At 35.9% G+C, this 23,383-nt stretch overlaps 1 protein-coding gene across 8 annotated transcripts in view; it reads right to left on the bottom strand.

The window, feature by feature from the left end:
• Positions 1-3,201: 3,201 nt before the first annotated feature.
• Positions 3,202-23,383, bottom strand: part of CCDC171 (coiled-coil domain containing 171) — a 152,025-nt gene continuing 131,843 nt past the window's right edge. For 7 of the 8 annotated variants that reach the window (XM_031054282.2, XM_031054288.2, XM_031054284.2 and 4 more), the window contains one exon: positions 3,202-6,592. In XM_031054282.2, coding sequence (XP_030910142.1) covers positions 6,551-6,592 — 42 coding nt within the window. In that variant the 3' untranslated portion in view covers positions 3,202-6,550. Of the gene's footprint in view, positions 6,593-18,098; positions 18,162-23,383 lie in introns of all 8 variants that reach the window. The other variant, XM_031054283.2, reaches the window with a different exon arrangement.

Genomic DNA, 23,383 nt, shown 5'->3' with positions numbered 1-23,383 from the left:
AAGATTTCTCCAATGCTATTGTATATAGAAACAAATTTTATTAACCTTTACATGGCATAGACATAGAAAAGGATTTTATATTTAATCCCTAATTCCCTTGCTTTTTTTTTTTTTTTTTTTAATAATTACCTTGTTATCTGAAGACTTGGAAATTAAAGTTTTTTATGCAGTAAAAATCTCAATTGCTGTCCGAATGTCACAGGATGGGGTATAGCTTTGGGTGTCTCCCCATGTATGCCAGTAGAATCCCATGTGTTAGAAAGCCTTTATGTATGAAGGCAGGATGGGATGGCAAATCAACACAGCATACACTGAAAGTTAGTGAAACTCTTGCCTGATTCAGAAAAAAAGTTGTCACCATTTGGCCTTGTATAGCTATGTACATGTGACAGATTCTTACAACTAACAGTGTTTTCTATGTAAAGTGTAAAATGTGTACACTTCACTTAACAGACTATTGTTCACAAGTACACAGTGTATGATGCTTGTTGCCAGGACTTACATGACCACACAACTCCTGTGAACTAACCTATTCAAATGTCTATGAGACAACAGTTAGTGGGGCTGCTACAAGGGTTAGCTGTGTATCAAGCAAAAAGGAATGTAAATACATTTATGCATTACACATAATTAGCATTGTTGTTTTCATTTTGAATAATATCCCTATTACCATTATCAAGTGGAAGATTAAAAAATGCTTACAGTGAAAAATAAAAGCATATTCACACAGTAAAACTCACACTTGGTGCATAAAGTAAATCTGATGTTCTTAATTTTTTAATAAGTGACTTCCATTGAATAAGTCAAAATAAAATCCAACAAATTCTGAAGCTTTTATCACGCACAGCAGAGCCATGAGAAGGCAATCTAATATCAATAATGATTATTAGTACTATTAGCTTATTAAGAGACAGGAAGCATGGTAAAGTAGAACTGGCAAACAAAAAACTGAAGCAAAATTATTCAGTGGATCTCCCTTTCTCCTCCTGAGCATTCCTTGGAAACAATTTAGTTTTTAGACACTTCCTCATATTTTGCTCTGTCCTTGTTCAATTTTATTCATCAGTCACTGGACACCAGAAACAGCAGACAAAGATCCAGTTTAATGCACATTGCTGAATGACTGGTTCATAAAGTAAGAATCTTTTTTTTTCTAACATTAGCATTGAACATAAAATTATATAAACTGCATGAAATCACGCCATGATGCCCCCCATGACAGTGATCAGATCCACGTTAGCATGACAAAGAGCATGTCACCTTCCATCTTCCACTGATATTGAAGGACAATTTGCAGAGACTTAATTGAAAGCCAAGGCCACATTTGTAAAACCAAAGACACAGCAGAGATAGAGAACCTATCAGGGAATGTAATTATACCAGTTTTAATCCCAGAACACTGTACCTATGGGGTTAAATAATTCAGTTTTAATGTAAGTAAAATCACTGTGCATTGCAATGGTTTAGTGAATATTCAGCAAAGAGGAAAGAAGACAATTGAATACCTTCCAAATAAATACTGTAGGTACATTTTGGGGCCAGAGAGCATTATGTGAAATTATCATCAAAAAAGGATTAGATTATGAAGACCATAGTAAACCCAAATTAGGCAAAATCTATTCCACATTGGGCAAGATGAAAGTTGAAAAGATGGGAAAGAATGTCCTGAAAGATTCATTTTGTGAGTTTGGATTTCAAGGTAAATCAACAAAAAGATGGAGAGAGTTCATCACCAGCAATGGAAGAAAGATGCTTTTCTTATTAAAATTTGTTCTAAACTGTGATACTGCCAAGGGCTTCTTGGATTTTACTCACTAGAGAATAATCAAACAACAACAAAAAACATCAGGAGAAAAACGCTACTAAAGCAATTTTGTTATTTCAAAAGAGAGTTACGATAATTTTTAGGAGCTAAGTTGTACCACTGAACATGCAGATTTATATAAAATTTAGCACCTTGGAAAACCTTCACGTATAGGATGACAGCAGTGTGATCAGATGCTGCTGTGAATGATCAAATGATCAAACTAACTTAACTGACAAAAAGATACATAAAATACTGCATTTCACCTAATCCAGGGCTTTAGCAGTGTTTGGCAATTTTGAGAGCCGTTTATACAGCAAAATGGCCTTGATACAGCGAATGGAGTAAGGAAATATGGACTAGCTACATGGACAGTAAGCTGGTTTCAAAACTGTCTGAACTGGTGGGCTCAAACGGTTGTGATCAGGCACAGAATGTACACCTGGAGTTTGGTCACTAGTGGCATACTGCAGGGTGCAATGATGGGACCAATACTGCCAGCATGGCAAAGGAGGTGATCGTTCCCCACCAGTCAGCTCTGGTGACACTGTATTTGGAGTAATGGCTCCAGTCCTGAGCTCCCTAGTGCATGACAGGCACGGACATACTTATGTGAGTCCTGTGAAGGATCATACAGGTTACTGATACAATGGCTGTATACACATATATATATATATATGTATACATATATATATATATATACATATCTATATATGTATATATGCCTGAGAAGCAGAGGGAGACACACTATTCTCTGTGATGCTCAGTAACAGGACAAGAAGCAATGGCACAAACCTGAAATACACGAAATTCCATCTAAACATAAGAACAAAACACCTTTGAGGTTGACTGAACACTGGAACAGGTTGTCAAAAGCAGCTCCATCCTTGCAGATATTTAAACTCAACTGAAGATGAGGCTCAGCAGTCCATTGTAGCTTACTGTGTTCTGAGCAGGGGTGCTACACTACATGATCTCCAGAGATGCCTTCCAATCTCAGCTGCCCTGGATTAACTTGGTGAAGGCAAACAAGGTCTTTTCCAGCAATGGAAACTGTATACCATGTAACTGTGTATAATACATAATTGTATATCAAACTTTACTTACAGTAAATCTTGTGCTGAATTTGCAAATATGTGTGGGAGGAAGCGGGAGCCAAAAAGCCCTTCTGTACTACTGGTGTTGTAGGACCTGCTTACTATATGTAGTGATAATACAGTAAGCCAAATAACCAAAGTCTTTGCTGAGAAGCATGCACACATGTGCACACAGGCACATACACAATTTGTACTAAGCTGCAAAACTTCCTCTTGCAGTGAATAAATCATATATTTCACAGCCTCTTTCTCACAGATGACTTGCTTGGTGAGAAAATAATCTAATGTGAATTTTGAGACTGACCAGAAGGCAGATCTGTGACCAATTATTTAATGTACCACATTTATAAACCATAAACAATATTCTAGTTCCACCAATCATAGGCTTTCTTCTAAGGAAACAGGTTGTTCTCATGAAGCCATGCTGCTGATGGAGCTGATGTTATCCAAGTAGAAGCAGTCCTCTTGAAATCCAAGGCCCAACACATGAAACCCTCCAAAAGTAAGGATCAAGGTCTCAAGCTCAGCGATCTTTGAAGCAAGCCAGAGAGAGAAGGTCATATAAAACAGCCAGGATGCTCATTTGGCAGCTAGTGTGACTGTGTTGCCACATTCTACGCAAGCATGATTTTAACTTGTCCCCCAAAAGGGAAAGAAATGCTTTGGTAGGATCATTTGTACACTACAAACAGAAGATTTCGCCAGCTGGATTTCTTCTGTTCATTTGGAATTTATCACAAACTTCAATTTATCAGATGCCTAGAAAAGCAACACAGGAGTATTTGACTGATGATGATCTGGTTTAGTATTCAACAACTTCTTCATTACATGAGAAAGAGTTTTCCTTTACAAATGGAACATCCAAACATAAGGTATCTCAAAGTCCCTTCAAAGTGGGTGAGTTTAAAAAAACAGTCTGTAACTCAGAGTTGCTCAATATTTAAACAGAGTAAATGAGTTAGATGTTCCCCTTTCAATGACAACATATAAGCTTGTTCTTGTAAGAATAGCTCACTAGATTATTCTCACTAACTACATTCAGTTTGCCACTGCTATGGCCTCTGTGAAATCACATGAACCTATGCTTGGAGCAGTAACTGGAATAATTGGAGCTGATCAGTCCTAGTCCTTAGAAGATAATGATTTCAAAAAGGAAAACATTTCAGAAAGAAATCCTTCTTCCATCTCTGCATGTACAATACTAAACATATGGCGATGATGAGGATGGGACAGATATGCTGCAAAATTTCTGCAGCAGTTTGAGGTCATGTAGCAAAGAACAGGCATTTTCTTTCTCAAAATACAGAATACCATGAAAATATACTTTAATAAATGAAGCACATACATGATTCTATACATTATAGAAAAATGCTTGGTAATATATATTTTTTCATTCTTTATACAAATATAACAGACCTTCGGCACTGAATATGAAAGAGCAGAATACAGTCTTGCAGTGCCTTTACCAGGAACAGTCAGTCACTGTCAGGGAAGAGGGGAGCCAAGACTTTTGGAGCAAAATGAAACTTCTTTCTTAAGTATTCAAGACTAAATACATCATCATAGAGAAAAGGAGTGTTACTCATCTATCAGCTAACTCTTAGATGTGAGAGCTCTGCAGAATTTCTTACTTGGTTTTGCATGGTTCTGTTATTAGTATTAATTATTATTAGTAGCATTATAATTATTAGTATTATAATTAGTAGTAGTAGTATACACACATACATGCAAATCATGGCTGTGAAGCAATCGAGTTGTGCAATAGGGGAACACCTGAACACTTGATGCTAACTATAATCAAAAATTAAAGATGTCGTAAATTTGAGATTTATTCTAGCTTTTCTGGTACCTGGTATTTGGAAGACTGTGGTCATTTTAAGTGGTGTATTATCTATGCAAGCATTGTTTTTCAACAAGAATGGAATTTCAGTAGTAGTCACAAGGCTTTAAAATCAAACCCTACACTTGACATACTAGAAGAAATTACAAATTCCATAATGCATAATATTATTTTTCTAATGTATCACTGGCCCATAATGAGAAACAATCTATTCTATAGATTTTGCATTCAATCTTTTTGTCAAAAACTACATTGCACATCAAAAGTTAATAGCACTAGGGAGTTCAGTGATTAATATGAAAACAAATGGTATATTACAAATTTTCTTTTGTTCTTCATTCACAGTGACGAAACTGCTAGGATTTAACCTTTAAGGGTTAAAGAGTTTAATCAATGTCAATGTCTGATCTTCTGAAGGCGATAAAGAACAGTCTGTCTAGCGATACCCAATAGAACATCACTTTGTCAAGCCACAAAGCACCCAAAAGCTTGTCAAGTAAGTTACCAGAAACCTCTTTGTGGTTAGAACTCAGCTCCTTCCTGCTTGACCTATTATTTGATATTTGACCACTTGGTTGCAAGACACTTGCTCTTTCCAGCTGAAATGTCACTGGGGCATCTTGTCAGCTCCCCAACATCTCGGCCTGACATACAATTTTACTTTTGTGTGCTACAAGGCAGAAAATGCAGGGCAATGGCCTTGCTTTAAATTCTGTCAGCATCAAAGATGGGCGTCACTCTTGGGTCCTACCAAGAACAACAAAAAGGAAGTCTATCTGAAGGTCAAAACAGCCATTACTTTAAAGTCTTTCAGCTTAAACTAGATATATTACCTGCAACACTGGTTTGGGAACTGTCCTTATAAAGTACATAAACATATCATCAGAAATCCTCCCTGCACAATTGTTCGTCTTTCTGATGAAATGCAGACTTGATAAAAGGGTGAGTTTTCAGCGCCTGCAGGGACCAGATTCAGCAGCTAACTTAACTTGTTCAAATAGGCAAGTGGTATCATGTAGCTTTACAAGAAGCAACCTGACCTTCTCACATTGACCAGCAGTGACATTATTGTGCAGGAAGAGAAGCAGTCACATCATTTCTGTTTTGCACAACCTGCTTAAAGTTTGCAACTAAATGCTTGTCTTCAGTTGAGCTGACAAGAGAAAAGAGGGGGCTCAGTGAACCATGGCAGGGCTGCCATGAAATGACAGGAATCATTGGCATACATTTCAAATAGCTCTCTCAATCCTATTAAAGTATTGCAGTCCTGCTTTAAAATAGACAAGTATGAAACAACTTTGATAGATAGAGACTAAAATGGCTTATTGATTTTTTTTTTAAAGACTGGGGAAAATTACCCAAAATGTGTCATTCTTTAACATTTAAAAATATACTACATAAAAAATGAACAACTGCAATAAATAAAAGTTAAAAAAACCCCAAACCTGTTTTGGTATGCAAAGAATGAAAAGCAGAGAAATGTGAACATATGAAAGCACATTTTCATATAAACGTAAAATTAATGTCAAAAAATACATATGCTAAAGTACAACTCAAAGGTAGCAACAAAATTGCACTTTAATTGCATCATTTTACATTAATGCAATTTTTTCCTTCTAAAAGATTATTGATACAAAGAATCTGAAAATCCATTTTCCATTGTTCTTTTGGGACTGGATGTGACATTCAGGCCGAAGGAACAGAATGAAGACTGAAAACTGGCTCTATTGTGCATAAAACTGTAGCATGTGTCAGGTTCAGCTTGCAATGCCAAAATATCTGGGATACAGCTCTGGTCAGGCTGAATTCCTAGCTTGAAGCCATGGTGATGTTTGAACTCCCTCTTGATTCCTGGAGAAAAAGAAGTAATAATAATAAAAAAACCCTTAAACAACAAGTATGTACATTTACTGTTAAATGCCTTTCACAAAGGTATGAAGTATTTGCAAGTGTTTACTTCTTGTTTCACTTAATACATAGTACATACTTAATATATCTGTATATATTCAGCCTTAATAAACAGGAACAAAAGACATTAACTAGAGTATTCTACACAAGTGTTACGAAACCATAGCCTACTTTATTTGAAGAGCTACAAATACTTAAAGGAAACTTTTACTCCTCTTCATTGTAATATCTAGGGTGTGAGGTTTTTTAATCAAGAAACTTATTCTGCAGTCTCCCTGTCACTGTTAGTAGGAAATATGTGCCATGCTAACCATGGAAGGTATTAATTTGCTTCTAAGTATCTTTTATCAACTGAAATCAAACCCTTAATACTTTTCAAATGTTAGCCTGTTAAAAGATGACCAGAGAATATACACTGAATGTATGCTGATGGAGAACATGATTCATATTGCAGTAAGTCTTGACATCCAGTCAAACAGCTCTAAAATTCAGATCAGTTAAAATTCAACATTAAAGAACCTCCAGCACCAAAACATTGTGCATCCTACTTTGAAAGATTATGAATATTATCAGCATAACAGCATTAGAATTTTTTTAAATGCTAAATAAAGACACTCTGTATTCTCTTAAATATCCATAATAATAAACAAACAAGAAAACACAATGCCCTATTGCTTTTCTGTCCTTTAATAAGGTATTTTACCCAATGCAATATATAGCTGTGGAAGTAGCAAACACTTATTTCATCAAGTCACAAAATAGATGAAAACTTCACATGTAAAGCATTGTTATGAAAAAGACAAAAATTAAATTACTGAAAGACTGTTACAGTATATTTTAGGTTTTAAATATTCTTCAGCATATGAAGAAGAGCACAAAATCACAGAGACAGAAATGCATATACACAGAGGGAGAGATTCCAATACACATACTCCAGATATCAAGAAAGATGCAGAAGGGTGTGTGTATATTCATATTTCAACAAATCCAGACTCAATCATATGTATAAAGACACATTCATGAAATATTCCCCTTTCGTCTGTTACTATTGCTGGAGAAAAATCAATGGTTGTCTCTAACACATACTTCAACAGTTCCCTTTGATATGGACTCGTTTGATTTTTCTGATTTACCATAAGCCATATTACAGCTACTGTAAACAGGTAGGTTATGTTAGACCTTCATTAAGAGCCCACAGAGTAGCAAATTTAGACTACTATTTCAAGTAGATAGTTAAAATGAGTAGTGCCTTGAGCTTTTCTAAACTATGGTGGTGATGAGGATGAGCTAACCAACAGAACTTACAAGTATGATCTGCAGATTTGCTGAAAAATCCTTCTGGCTCAACACTATGCAGAATAGGAACCACTAAAATGCCAAAGCACAAATGATATTTACTCCATTTGTATCAGTGCATCTGAAATGAGATCTGCATGAGGGCATTCACCTATTACCTTGATTAATAGTGTTATTTGTACACTTTAATCAGCTGATCACATAGCCAAAATTCTCTCTAAAATAAGTAATTCATTAAAAAAATTACAGTATTGAGATATGCAAATAACTTGTTATGTTCTAAAAACACTTCTGTGTGTAAGAAAATAAAATCAGTAAGATATAACCTATAAAAAGGATTCAGCCTGGGTAACAAATATTGAAGACAAATTTAAACATATCAGTTTGTACTGCTTTTAATATCTCAATTTATCAGCATATCACAAGTAAAAATCACATGCTACAATTACACTCTTATATTACCCTTTTTCCCGATGTATTGCGTTTTTGTGGTTTGTTTTTTTTTTGAAGAATATGGCATCAAAATCCTAGTAAGGAGATACGAAATCAGATTTCCTTTGAGAGTTACAAAAAAAATGTATGAAACTTAATGATTGGCAGCAAGTCAATAGACTATGCTACAGTAAAAGCTTCACTGTTCGGGGAAAAAAGCCTTGTTTATCCAGATCCTGTGCTGTACTTCTTACAAAGAACAGAATACTATTTATTGAATAGAAGAGAAATCATATCTAATAGCAATGTGATTGATGTAAAAAAATCTTGGCTATTACTCGTAAGAACTGTTTTGATCCAGTACTATTATATATACTCATGATGAATAATAAAATAGGATTCTATAGGTTAGAAGAACTTTTATAGCACTCATTGTTGAACACATACAGGAATTCACCTGCAGGAATTTTAAAGGCATTTGTAATTTCCCAACAGACCTCTTTCAACATTACTGTATTTAAACACCTTTCTAAAACATGTATTAAATTGACATACTCAAATGGCTATGCCAGAGCTGTGCTTATAATCCCTTGTATAAATATGCATTTAGGTAATTTTTAAAAGAGGAATTATGTGTGTTCAATAAGTGTCTGTTCAGTAAATCTTTAGCACAGCACTTTTATTTACCTGATAAGCTGCAAATTATTCCACCTAAACTGTTACACTTCCTCAGGTAAATAGATATTTAGAACACAATATGTCTAGCAAAAATATGATTTCAAAATATTTATGTAATATAATTGGTCATGTCCTATGATCATTTTTCAAATTTCATAGTGTAACTTTAAAAAACATGCTTTCCCAAAGACCAAAATATGAAAGGTTAGTCTATATTATGGAATAACTGCTTTCTAAACTATAGTTAGCTCAGGATTTTTTTTCATAATAGACATCGAAAAAATTTCTGAAAAATTTCTTCTCTGTAGGTTTTTTTTCTGTAACTAATCTATGAACACATTTATGATCTAGATTAAAGGTTCTCTTAAATAAATGAGCTGTTTTATCAAACTTAAAACTGATTTAGAGTGGGATGCTTTAGTATGTATGATGTTGGAAGGAAATATTACAATGCCATAATGTATTATATCCTCAAATATGCTTTTATTGCAATGTCAGCCTGCTCAAAAGCATCATGTTGTGATCAAAGACACCCCATTTTGCTTTATATACCAATACTTGTGGAAAAATATGCACAATTAGACACTTGGAATTAGAAGATTATGCAGGTGTTATGACAGTGATGCAAACAGATAACTACATGAAGAAATTCACTGTAAGAAGTGTATTGCTTATCTTCAATTGCAAGAGTAAAATCTATACCCAGAGCTCAAGCCACAAATCAGTCAGAATGTTTTCAAGCCTTCGAAATCTACACAAGGATAATTTTACTGGACCACAATTTTCACTATAATAATACACGACAACTCTTCAACTGCTCTCTACTATTTGTAAGTTACAGCAATAGGTCTTTTCAGTTTTGGGATTTACCACCACTATTTAGGTACTTCAAACTGCCTTTAAATATTAAATTTCAAAATACAGTAGCCCAAACTTCCCTTCCAGTTTCTCATGACATGTAACATTCTGTATTAGAAAAAAATCAGAATAATAAAAAATTACGTGGGTTTTGTGACTTCAGGCTTCCAGGTAGTGAATAATGAGCCTGCATATATGGCTTCAACCGAAGTAAGAAAGTACTGAATCTGCTTAGAATCAGAACAGAAAACAACCAAATAAGGCAAGAAATAAAAGGGCAGAAAGAACAATACAGACAATACAACACAATATAAAGACTCAGTTATGGTGGTTTCCTGTGTGATGATATAGATGCAGTAAGAAGTTTAGTGTCAACATCAAAGCAAATTCAAGACAATTGTTTAAGTATTACAAGGCCAGAGAGTGATTTGGAAATTACCAGATTACAGGATACATAGGTGTGTGAGGATGCCTGACAGCAAACAGAAGCGTAGAGGGATGAGCCAACTGTAGCTTCTTCTGAATTCTGGCAACCCCTAATCTCTGGAAAGGCTGTAGAACAATCCCTCAAGGAAGGAAGAAATGTAAGGTAAGCACAGATAGCAATGAGGGGTAAGTGGGAAAGAGTCAATATATTTCTCCACAGTTGATTTCTGATATTGACTTCACTCATCCCACCTCTAGAATATAATACTCTATATGAGTAGACAGCGATTCAACTGGCCAATAATGTTCTCTTTATCTTCTCCCACCTATGCTATCATCATAGCTTGCATCATGTCACTGCAGCAGCAGAAATTCCCCTAAGTTACAGAAACAACCATTGTCTTTGATAAACATTTTGCAGCACTTACATGGAAAACCTATTTCCCTCTGGAGAAAGCTGCACGTTTTCAGATCATTCACAACTCCCTTTTCAGACTGCAGTTTCCAAAACTGAGTGGCCATTTACCAGGCAATGCCAATGGACTTCCAGTATTCTGCTCATTCTTTTGCTGTTAAACTTAGGTCCAAGAGCTATTTCTCACTCTAAGTGAAATAAATGAAACATGAGACTGGTGAAAATGCTAGAAAGTGGTGTTTATTACTAGTGGGTGGTATTACTAGTGGTGGTATTACTAGTGGGTGTCAGTGCAATACAGTGGTGTTTGACAAACTTTTTGAAAGCAGGAATGTATGCCAGTCAAAACTGGAAAGTTTGCTTCCCATGTCAATGATTTTGCAATTTTGTATGCCGAGGCAGTAGGACTAAATTTGTGCTCTGACACAAAGGAAGAAAATTGCAGCATTCGGTATAAATTTTAATTGTCAGTACTCCTGCGTGGATACTGCAAACAACTTGCTATCAGAAAATAATTCAATGGGCTGCCAGCTCATTACGTATTAAGGCAGAAAGGTAGACACATAACACACTTTGGGTGCTGCTAGCCAACAGTACTTTCTTCATGATCAAAGAATTCCCTCTTCCAGTTTCAGGAATTTTTAAACAAACATATGAGCCTGAAGTATCTGGAAATGATTAATTTTTTCAGCTTTTCTAATGAAATCACACTCTAGAAGCTCAATTAACAGCAATTAAGAGAAAAGTTTAATATTATTGTATTTATTTTCTTGTTTTATTCAAACATACTTAAACCTGGTAACTTTGAAGAATGCATGGGATTGGATGTATTATCACATCAGATGAACACCTTCTCTTCAACGTTTTGTTGGCTTGTCGACAAATAACTTGTTTTTGCATTGATAATTATAATGATTTCTAAATATTTTGGCCAAAATCCAACATACAGCCTATATAGTAAATTTCTCTTCCAGATGCTTCATTGCAATATGCATCAAAATCTCCCATTTTCAGGTCAAATTTTCTGCACTACACTAATAATACCAAAACATTAGGCAAAGTATGTAATGCACTATTTTCATGGTGAAATTCTCACTCTGTACTGATTTCAATCCAGGTTTTCAAATTCTTTGGTACTTTTTGCCCATGCTGTCTACCACTGTCTTTCCACTTTCTCAAGAATGGAAGCAACTTTTATACATTTATTTTTAATCTAACTAAAATGGCTATTTGTTTATCTTGTGCTGCATGTTGCAAACAACACTGAAAAGCACACTGTACTCTTACAAACTGTTGTGACACCTCTCCATGTTTTGCAGCAGTGTATAAAATTAGCACCATCTTTAACTGATGCTCCTCTTGCTCCCAGGAAAGCCTTTCCTGCTATGTGAATTTTCCCACAGCATTTCATTGCCTCAGATCAGTATTTCTCTCTCAATGTTCCTTCATCTCTTTGCTTCTTTCTAGCAAGAAAGAGGAAAGGTGAGTATAACTAGAGACTAAAACCCTCACAACACCATACTGAGGCACAACCAGCTCATGAAATTGTCCTCCCCACCTCAGTCTTTTCTTCTTCCAGTGCAGTGGGAAAAAGTCCCTATTCAACTAGTTAAAGTGTCAAACTTCATATTCTCTTGAGAAATGTATTCAGTCATCAGCTGAATTCCAAGACAGCGTGACTGTCTGATGTAAGCTTTCAAAGTTTTGTCTCAGTTGCATATATACTGCCGCTGTAGCAGAAAAAGAAGAAACATGTATTTACATTCATTTTGCCAAACATTAGCATCTTCTGTCCAATCATTTGAATGCAGAAGTGTTAGGAGAAAACAGCTTAGAGAACAAGGGTTGACACATACAGTGTGAAATCTTAAGGTGCTTGAATGCAATGAGGGAGAAAGTGAGACAGAACCACATTTCATCTCCCTAACTGTGCTATAGTCCACATGAACTTTGTGACAGGTCTCTGTCTCTCAGCCACACTTCACTAGCTTCTGCTGACATTCAGCTGTCAGACAGCAACCCTTTACCATGCCCCTAACATGCTCTACAGCTTCACCCAATTAACTCTCTTTCACTTGACATTGCAGCAAAAAGCTTCATAATAGGTGGTCAAGGTGCATGGTGTCTGCTTGCCCTCTAACTGCTCACACACAGCAAGCAAAATGCTTAGCTACCTTCCTTTTTGTCTGCACCAAACTGATGCAACTACAGTTTAGGCATTCTGCTACTAAAAAGGACAAGGACAGCAGACCTTTGCCAGTGGTGCATTAATCCATCTTTTACCAAAGACGAATTTTAATGAAGAATCCTACAGCTAACATTTGGTAAGAAAGAAATTACACTGATTCAGTAAAATACTTCAATCACTTTTTAATTAATAAAGACATACTGCATCAGCAATTTGGATACAAGAGGGGAAGAGGGATAAAGTAATTATTTCTAATAGTAACGTTTAACAACATAAAGGAGAAAGGTCTAGGAACAACAAAAGTGCCTTTATGATTCAGCTTTCTTGCATTAAAAAATCTTTAGGCATTCAGAAGATTAATTTTTCGTACGCATTTATGCCAAACATGCAATATTTTTGAGGAATAATGTTCAGAAATATAAATCCATGTAGCTAAAAAAACAGACTATCATAAAAAATGGGAATCAACATTTTAGGATTCTACCAACAGCTTATATAAAAATGAGTGCAAAAGTGGAACTAACTCTTACTTTGTAGACAGATGCACTGACAATAGTCCAATTTGTTCACTACTTTTCTCAAGTATATTTGCAATAAATATGTAGAGTAAGTCAGAAAAGGCCCCTGAAAATTCCATATGCAGTACGTACTGATGATGCGTAAGTACTTTTTGCTGAAGAGGTACAGTGTTTACCATGGATGGAACAGTTTGGATGAGCATTGGTGTCTGGACAGTGGAATTAGGAGAACTGCTGTAGTGAATACCTCCTCAAGTAAGGCAAGACTAAAAAGACAAAGCCTGGTCAGATTCTGGTGTTTGCTAAATTACAGCAAGTTCAGATAGGTTATGTAAACTGTTTGCTTTGCTAGTACCTCTGCAAGGACAAGTCCCCTTGAAGTTCTCTCTAAAAACCACTAAAACCACATTCTTTTCATACAAGAAATCTAATTCTCATAAAAAGAAGTACGCATCCAGTTTATAGAAAGTGGAAGTTCACAAGAAGCTATTAAGTATGAGGGAAACAAAACAAGAAGGAAAAACACTGATGGAGAGGTAAAGTGGACATCTGTCTCAACAGGAATTTATAGCAAGGACATAGAACCAACTTATTTTTATGAAAGGTTATGAAAAGAAGTCTTAAGGACTTGGAACTCACACATCTCTGGCAGAAGCTGTTGATACAAAAGTGAACAATTTTGCAGCAACAAAAAAGAAACGTAGTGAACATCTCACTCAGATTTCAAGTAGGAAAATGGCAGTACTTGGAATTAATATGCACACATGGCATTTTAATGAAGATGTCTGCAAAAACCTTTAGGTGAACAAAAAGCGATTTGGTTTTCACTTGGTTGTGAGAATGTAATAATGGTGATGTTGTCCATAATCCTGAAATGAGAATGGAAATGCTGATCTCATGAATTGACAGCTTTTGGCACCCCAAAATAGCAGAATGATGTTAGGAGACAACAGAATTTGGACCAGAAACTGGATGCAGACATGGTTTATGAAACATACCTGCACTTATTGGAAGAACAGACTGATTTAAATCTGTTATCCAAAATACAGACAAACACTTGCATGCTGAGTAAGAATGCCTGCATTTGTATTAGGCTTCTGGTTAACCTAAACCTCAGCTCAACTAAATAACTATATTGGACTGAGCAGCTTCTTTTAAAGTTCCTCTAATAACAGACCTAAAAATGTTTAGAAATGAAATATTACTACCAAACTACTCAGTTTTCCAAAATGAATGGTTATGATTAAAATCATAAATGTATTAGGAGGACAAGGGGTTAGACACTTTTAACACTGGCCAATGCAGTGTTCATTGTCTGGATTGTCCAATGCAGAGGTGTACCCTGCTACCTCCCAGCCAAAACCCTGATAAGGGCTCCATCTCCATTCTTGATAAACTAGCCTAGAAACAGATTCTCCAGGAAGAGATACTTTTGGCTCCCTGTAGTTTTGGGATAGTTTTCAAACTTCTGTTTGTTTAACCAAACCAAAAACTTTAATGTTTATTCATCCCCACTAACCCTTAGCTGAAGTAACTTCAGGAGAGAATTAGTCCTTCTGTTGTAAATTGCATGCAGTATCTGACACAGTGTATATTCAACAGAGTTCTAAAGGGTAGTTTTATAACAGTAATGGTCAGGGAAAACAATTGGTTTTCCGACCAACTTATTGCTTATAAAGTATCAGTTGATATCCGAATGGCCTAAAAAAATATTTTAGGCTCAATTTCAGTTGATGGCTAACATGTAGGTCTTTTGTAAATGCAAGATCCAAATTACAATAACTGGGCAAGGAATCAAGCTTATCAGCTATAAACAACTTGAGTGCGGGTGAGCTAGGTTTACTGTCTCTATTGGTTTTGGCCAAATTTATATATACAGCTATACTTCAGACTGAAATTAAACACAAATCTAATAATTACTTCAACTTTTTATACTTACCAGATTCCTGAGTACAATCAGCCTCTAAGAGCTGCTTTTAGCTCAGGTACTAGATAATCACTATTATGTGAGGCTGAACATCCTGTTTGAGTGACTCCACTTGCAAAATGGAAGGCAAATGTAAGTAGCATTTTCAGCATATCAATCATATTTTATGTGAATCAACATAAAAAATATGCTAATGGATTTTCATCCTTTCGTATATATTTGTCAAAAGAGTGTTCTGAAAGCACAAGAGAATAGCAAAAACAAAACAAACAAACTCACCCCAAAACCAGAACCCACCATTATCACATACAACACTACAAACTTTCATCCAGCATGTAAAATTTTTAATCACAAGAGTCATGAAGAACATCAGAGGAGACTTGTGGAAAGGTTTCTTCAGCTTTCTGGTTTATTAAACAAAAAAGCTGTCACAAAACTTGAAAGAATAATTTTACACAGTGATATTTCAGTAATTTTGTGTGCCTTGAGCATTCCAGAATGATACCTTTAATTCCCTTATTCAAAGCTCCTGATTAATGATGCTTTTATAAAAAATCTCTTATTTAAAGTTTAGTAAACTTAAGTAAATTATTAAATGAAACTAGAAATTCCTGAAGCAATAGGATGTTTTGACATGCACAAATTAAAACAGAACTGTGTGACTTTTAGTGTCAGGAAAATTTGCGAGGTCCTTGTTCAGTTACAATACTTGCCCCGGCTCCCGAAAGAGTGCAGTGCATTTAGTACACCCTGAACAAGAAAACTGGATGTCACACAGAGCCTGAAAGACTAACAGGTCCCTGAGCATAGGCTTATAACCACCATATGAGTTGATCCTTTTTTGATCACAGAAGACCCTTGGTACCCAACAGAAGCTGAAAAATTAGTGAAATATTTCATTACTATAGCCGCCAAAGACTGTCGAATTACCTGCAACCATTACCTAGGTAGGACAAAAGGCCTTCAAAATACTGATGAACGTACAAATTTAAGTGAGGCAAGTATTGTAATGTCAGCTTTATGGTGTATTTTACTGAATGAACTATGGGTTTATGGACCAATTTCCATTGAGAGTCAGATCCAAAAGTGTGGTGTCTTAAAACAAGGTGGCTTTACAGGTTCCACAGTTTTCTCTCTAAAATGAATTGAAGCAATTACACCATTTGAAAAGGATGAAATGGAATCATTACAACATTATAATGTCACTTTGCTTTCCTAATATCATCACACAGAATCCCAAAGGTTGGAAGGGACCTCAAAAGATCATCTAGTCCAACCCCCCTGCAAGAGCAGGGTAACCTAGAGTACATCACACAGGAACTTGCCCAGGTGGGCCTTGAATATCTCCAACGTAGGAGACTCCACAACCCCCCTGGGCAACCTGTTCCAGTGCTCTGCCACTCTTACAGTAAAGAAGTTCTTCCTGATGTTAACGTGGAACCTCCTATGCTCCAGTTTACACCCACTGTCCCTTGTTCTACCACTGGATATCACTGAAAAAAGCCTAGCTCCTTCACCCTGACACCCACCCTTAACATATTTGTAAACACTGATGAAGTCACCCCTCAGTCTCTTCACATAGCAGGGAAACTCTGCTGGTGACTGACCACATTATTTTTGCATATATTTTATCACTTACATGTAATTTAAGGATATCCTACCTTCCACTAAAAAAAAAAAATAAATTGATTGCTTAACAAAAAGGTCCTTTTGAAAAGGTACTATTTATAAAATAAGTCAACAAAAACTCAAATTCTTGTAAAATGGGAAAGTTATAGCTTAAGAAGCACATTTGTTTCTAAACCTCTTTAACTGAACCATTACACAAACTGAAGAAAACACAAAATATTTAAAAAATCACTATTATTATTATCATGGTAACATCCTTTTCGCTGACAATAAGGCTCTTTACCCCAGAGTGTACTCATTTCACATTTTTATAATTTCTTCAAGTACTGGTTTATTCAACAGGCCAAACTGCTTCAGGGAGCCCAGTCCCTGGAGAAAATAGGTCCTTAACTATAATCAACTGGAAAAATTGTGCTTTCTCTACATAATGTGAGTTTCACAGGCTTCTATGAGAAATTTTTATACCTAACTTAAAAACAACAACAGCAAATAAAGAAATACAGGTTGGGTAAATATTAAGCAGTGTGACTTAAATATGAAATATTCAATAAAAATAAACACTAAGATGTAACTTGCTGAATGTATGCCCTTGAAACATGTCAGTGTCACAGGAACAAAATTACAGCAATAAAATTATGAATTAGGAACACTGTTATGCTTCATGCCTTAACTCTGAATTTCCTGTCTTTTTATCTCTGCAAGTCATACTCTCCAGTATATTTTAACATATTGTGTTTTGGTTTTCTGTTAGCTTTTTGGGGTTGGGTTGGTTGTTTTTTTTGTTTTGTTGTTATTATTATTATTATTTCTTGCATTAACTGCTATGCTTAAAGTACAAAATGCAAGCAATCAGCAATGGAAGTAGGTAAACATGTATTTCTACAAAACCACACTGCTCTACTGCAAAAATGTCACAGAAAGGAATGCAAAGGTTTGTTCCTTTTCTCCACAGTTTAAAAGGACACAAACATGCACAATTATGGGAAAATTTTGCTTGAGTAAACCAACAGAAAAATATCTGATGATTTTATACATTTCAGAAAAGCACAAAGTAAAGCAGACTAAGCAGCAGAGATACTCACCTCTTCTGAAGAAAAGTTTGCCCACTAGCTGGCACTGAATTCTCTGCTGGTGGGAGCGTCATCCTGAGGGAAACGTAAACCTCTAAATTATGAGATTTTGCTTTACAAACACTTACAGTATGACTTTCGAGGGGACTACTTATTTCCCCACTATTTAAAATGTAGGTTTATGCTTAAACATACTCTCCAGGCCAAATCCTCTTAAAAGTCAGCATAATTTTTTTTACATTTTGCTTTGTTTTTTTTAATGGATGTGTGTAACATTAGCCATACGACATTCTAAGTGGGGCAGTGAGTGCTGCACACATATGCACCTCTGAGGTGATTCGGAGAAAACTCCAGGAACAAACTCATGAAGAGTTTCAAGTTGACAAGCACGTATTCCTTTATTGCAGCACTGGGAGACACGGCAGATAGCTCCTCCTAACGTGTGTCGCCGTACTGCTACTCAGGTCATCCGTATACAGTCACTGGGCATACACACATATTCATGAGGCTGCATATGAATTACATCATTTTCCCGAAAGTTTCCCGCATGCATACAAAAATGTGATGGTGGTCTTTGAGGGTTGTTTACATCTCCCAACAATCTTCATAACTTCTGGCAGTCTTTGAAGCACCATCTTAATTAATATTACAGACATAGCAATCATCCTGTCCTACTTATCAGTTAGTTTAACTGTGCCCATCCTGGACATCTACTAGTCCCAGATACTTCCCATCCCCAGGTCTGGTTTTTCTATTCTGCTTTTCTTACACTTTTTGTACTAAGGTTCTAAGGACCTAAAACTATGTCAACTACCTTCAAGCACCAAAGTTATTTTCCATTACAAAGCCATCAAACTTAACGTTACTTAGAACTGATTACATCGTGGTTTTGTGCCGCCTTGTCTCAGAGGCTAGCTTAGAAAGAGGTAGACTCCTGGAAACACTGTCCTAGGTCTTGCTCTCTTATGTTTTTTCCCTGCAAATTGGTTGGTAAGCTAGTGGTACAAAGCAAAGAAGAAACACCACAAAAGAGAACAAAAATCCTTCTACCTATAATTCCCAATCAATTGAATTGCAACTCACAGGTAGCATCTACACATTGTGCACTATTCATCAAAGCTAATGCCTGAAGGTTAGCACTGAATTTTCTGCTTATAAACATGCTTTCCATATTTACCTTGAAACACAAAACCAAACAGGTGTCAGAACAAGAAAAAAAACTACTGACAACAGTGTATCTTATAGGATCTAAATTTAAAATGTCAAGAAAATATCAGGAAGATGACAATCTGGATTGCAAGGATTCATTTGCCATTTAAGTATCAGAGCTAGACTCATTCAAGCACAGCCATGCTTTAATCCTCTCCAAAACTTTCTCAGTGAATTCAGTCTCAGAACAAACAGATATTCCCTTTACGTTTAACCCACAGTTTAGCAGGGAATAATAGAAGCTTCCCAGCTCTCTTTCTTGAAATAACTTCTTCAAAAGGGAGGAGGAAGCACCTTCTGGCCTAAGTAAAAGTCCTTGAGTCTGGAAATAAGTGAATTTGTCTGCCTTTGTAGAGAATATTCCTTTTCTTCTATAAAGCCAGTAAAATTGTATCCTCAGCTGTGTTCTTTTGTAAAATTTTTCCCCAGGGTTAAATGTCTTGGTCTATAATATCCAGTTCTCAAAATAAGACTGTCTAGCAATCCAAACACTTCTATTTCTACTGTGCAGTATTAGCGGTATATGTAATGATATCCAAAATCTTCTTTCAATTTGACATGCTAAAAATGTCACTTTGAGAGGTGTGGGAAGAAGGCAAAAGAAACAGGAGTGTGTAGAATATAGGAAGGAACATATGAGGCCAGTTAATAAAACTCTTTGCATATTACCAATGAAACATATTTCAGAAGACCATCGCAAAGACCTCTAATAAGGAAAATTGCATCACATTGCTGTCTCCCAAATCATAATTGCCTTCCAGAGCAAACGGGGTCTTTCTGAAACATTTAGTTGCAGGAAGCCCATGCACCATTTTGCAAAGAAAATAAAGGACTAATTTGTTCCAGTATTTTTCCTCAAAGAACTGAACAAAATGAAGTGTAGGTATTTGCTTCCTTTTTCTCTGTTAATCTGCTACATGCAGAGAATGAATGCATGATGATTTTTTACAGGGCAAACTTGAACCTATACTTCAGACTTGTTTCCTTATCCAAATCATTATTTTCTCTAAATCAATTTCCAATTAGTTGCTCTGGGAGGTACAATTGTTGCACTGGCCTGAGTATTTAGGATAAGAGATGAATGCAACTTCAGATTCCAAGCGTCTTATTTTCAGTCCTGGGAACTGAGGACACTTGTTTGTGAGTTCTAGTACCTCACTAGAAATGCATTTCTAATGCCATAGAAATGCAAACCACGAAGGAAAAAAAGGAAAGAAGATTACCTTCCTGAAAACATGACTCTCCTTTTTTGTGACTCAGCCAATGACTTGAAAGATTTGGTTTGTGCTTAACATCAGAACAAACCTGTGGTCATTTAGGAACTTCATGGTTTCCACTAAAACGCAGAGCATGGACATTTGGAATTTCATGGCAACCATGAAGTGAGAATGTAGATCTTGCTTTGCTAAAGCACCGTCCTCTGCCAAGAGCTAACACCCACACACATCCACTCACATTCCTTAGCCAATTCATGTCATTAAGGAGACTTTAAGAACAGACAAAACAAAAGAAAAAACAAAAAACCAACAGACAAAAAACAAACAAAAACAAAAAAACGAAAACAAACAGAAAAAAATTAAAACAAAAAGACAAATCCAACCCCACTTAAATCTCTTTCTTAAGCACCTGAAAGCAAAATACTACAAGTGGAAATGTAATGTTTAAACGCAAGGAATGCATTGTGTCCATCTACAGTCCTTACAGCATTAACTGCAACTACACTGAAAAGCTGAAGTACTGGAAACCACCTAATTACCTAAACATTTACCTCTCCACAGGTGTAAATACATGGGCCTAATAAGCCTTCCCACTGTGAAAGCTGTTACTTAAATTATATTAAAATATTAAAACTATTTAATGAGCTTTTTTCCCCTAAAGTAAATTGAGTGTGTGCCTTAACCTGCTTCAGGCAAAGGAAGTTTCAAACACATTGGTTTTGAAACTAGCCATTATTTCCCATGTTGCAAAACCGGCAATTTTATTTCCCAACAGCAAATGAAACTGTCAGGAAAATTTAGATGCAATAAAATTGGGTGGTTAAACCAACATGCTGGATTTGGAATAAAACTGAATTAAAGGAATTAAAATTAAGCATTATGTCAGTCAAACTTTACAAAAACTATTTGAAAAGGAGAGGGGGTGTTGGGTTTAGGAGTTTTTGTTGGTTGTTTTTTTGTTCAGTGGTGGGTTTGGGGTTTGGGTATTTTTTTTCAGAAGTTAGGTTTCAGACTTGGTGAAGTCCACACATAACTACCCATTTTATGTCCATCAACAGTGTCACATCTGAAATTTGCACAATGAAAAATATTTTGCATAAAATTTGTTGCTTCTGGCAACATTTCTGCCTAAATAAAAAGTTGTCAGGCAGTGTGTGACTTTAGTGGTAGAGAGTTTTAAAATGGTGGCTTCAGTCCAAGGCTAGCTAATAACGGCTGACATGCACTGGAATCTTGAGGCCTAAATCAACATTGTTTTCACAGCTGTAATTAAGCCACCTAATCAGAAGCACATTTTGACGGGACAGTTTCTGGAAGCCAGACATTACAATTTCTTATGCCTGGAGCGCAGTGGCTCATGAGAGGTCCTCATTTAATTTCAGGGTTGGGTTTTGGTTGGGGTTTGTTGGTTTTTTTTTCAGGAGGAAAAAAAGGCTGTAAAATGAAAAGACTATAAAAAAAAGCAGTGTACGGCTGTTGAAATGAAGCAGGCCTATGTGTTCATGCCTTGACCAACCCTGCATCCCACCCTCTTTCGGCTCTCTGCCGAGTCCCCAGCTCTCAAGTGGCAGCTGCACACAGTGAGATTAAGGGCTTCTGCCAAAGTCAACAGATGAGCTGGTCTGAACTGGCTCTCTGTGTGTTCTGATTGTAAATTGTGCTGGTGATGATTAGAGAACTCTAACACAGGATGTCGTCTCTTAAAACTGTCCAGAGAAAATAATTTTTATTTTTTTTAAGCTCAGGAAATTTTTTTAAACTTCTTTTGTGGCTTGGTACATAGTGTTGTGTCTATAACTTTCAGATGATTCAAACATAAATTCACACAAATGAAGTAACTGTATTATTAAAAAAAAATGCACCATTACTTGCTCACAGCAAGATCCTCCATTTGGGGATGTTTACGTAGTGGGGTTGCTGCTGAAGGCAATTCTCTGACTAGAACACTCCAGTCGTCTTGCTCTCCTACCACCTGCCAGTGGAAGATACCCCTAAAATTCAGACTGTGAACTATTTTTGTTGCGTGACTACCACTTCAGGACGTTGAAATGGCTAAACTCTCTTGCTCTTTTTCTGGAGCACAGCTACATTACTAACTTTAACATAAACTTTCAACCCCAGAGGCCACTGTAAAACTATCAATATTGAAGGCACCAGTCACTGGGGTCTGATTACATTTAGTTCTGCACTTTAATTACATATGGATTCTATTAACCGAATCTTTTGCCTTATAGGCAACATTTTAATCAAATTACTATAATTTTCAAGTATGTTACAATAGTCTGACAAGTTAAAAGTTCACATACCTAGAATATTGAGTATCAAAAAACTTTTGCATAAAAAAGGAAGTACTCTTTACACAATAGTAAATGTGTTACTGGATTACTGTAACTGTTTTTGAACACCTTGCCCTAAGTTACATCATTTGATTTATATTATTGGTTTCATTTTTTTTTAATTGGTACTACATAATAAGCAAATCGTTTAAACTGTATGATTTATACTGTTTGGTTACAACTATTACTTGTATAAGCAATACCACATGACAAGGTGAGCATTTGCACTATGACACCTACATTCCCTGGCTATGCAGTCAGGTTGGCAAATTATACTCAACTACTTAATATCACATAAGCAATGCAAATATTTAAATAAAAAATCGTTTCTGGGAGATATTACTGCTTTAAGGATTCAGCCTGATAGAGACTTAGTAACTATTACGGATAGAGTTTTCTATTTTAGCCTATACTGGTATCTCCACTCTTTCACACCTATTATCACCTCAGTATCTGGGAAATTTTCCTTGTGAGCCTGTCAGATTCTTCTTTATTTTCTATCAATTTATGAATATTCGTGTGTTTCACAGCAAAT

The sequence above is a fragment of the Melopsittacus undulatus genome, chromosome Z (assembly GCF_012275295.1).
Source record: "Melopsittacus undulatus isolate bMelUnd1 chromosome Z, bMelUnd1.mat.Z, whole genome shotgun sequence".
Classification (NCBI taxonomy): Eukaryota; Metazoa; Chordata; class Aves; order Psittaciformes; family Psittaculidae; genus Melopsittacus; species Melopsittacus undulatus.
Note: the sequence above shows the minus strand (reverse complement) of the source record. Positions and strands in the feature narration are given on the sequence as shown.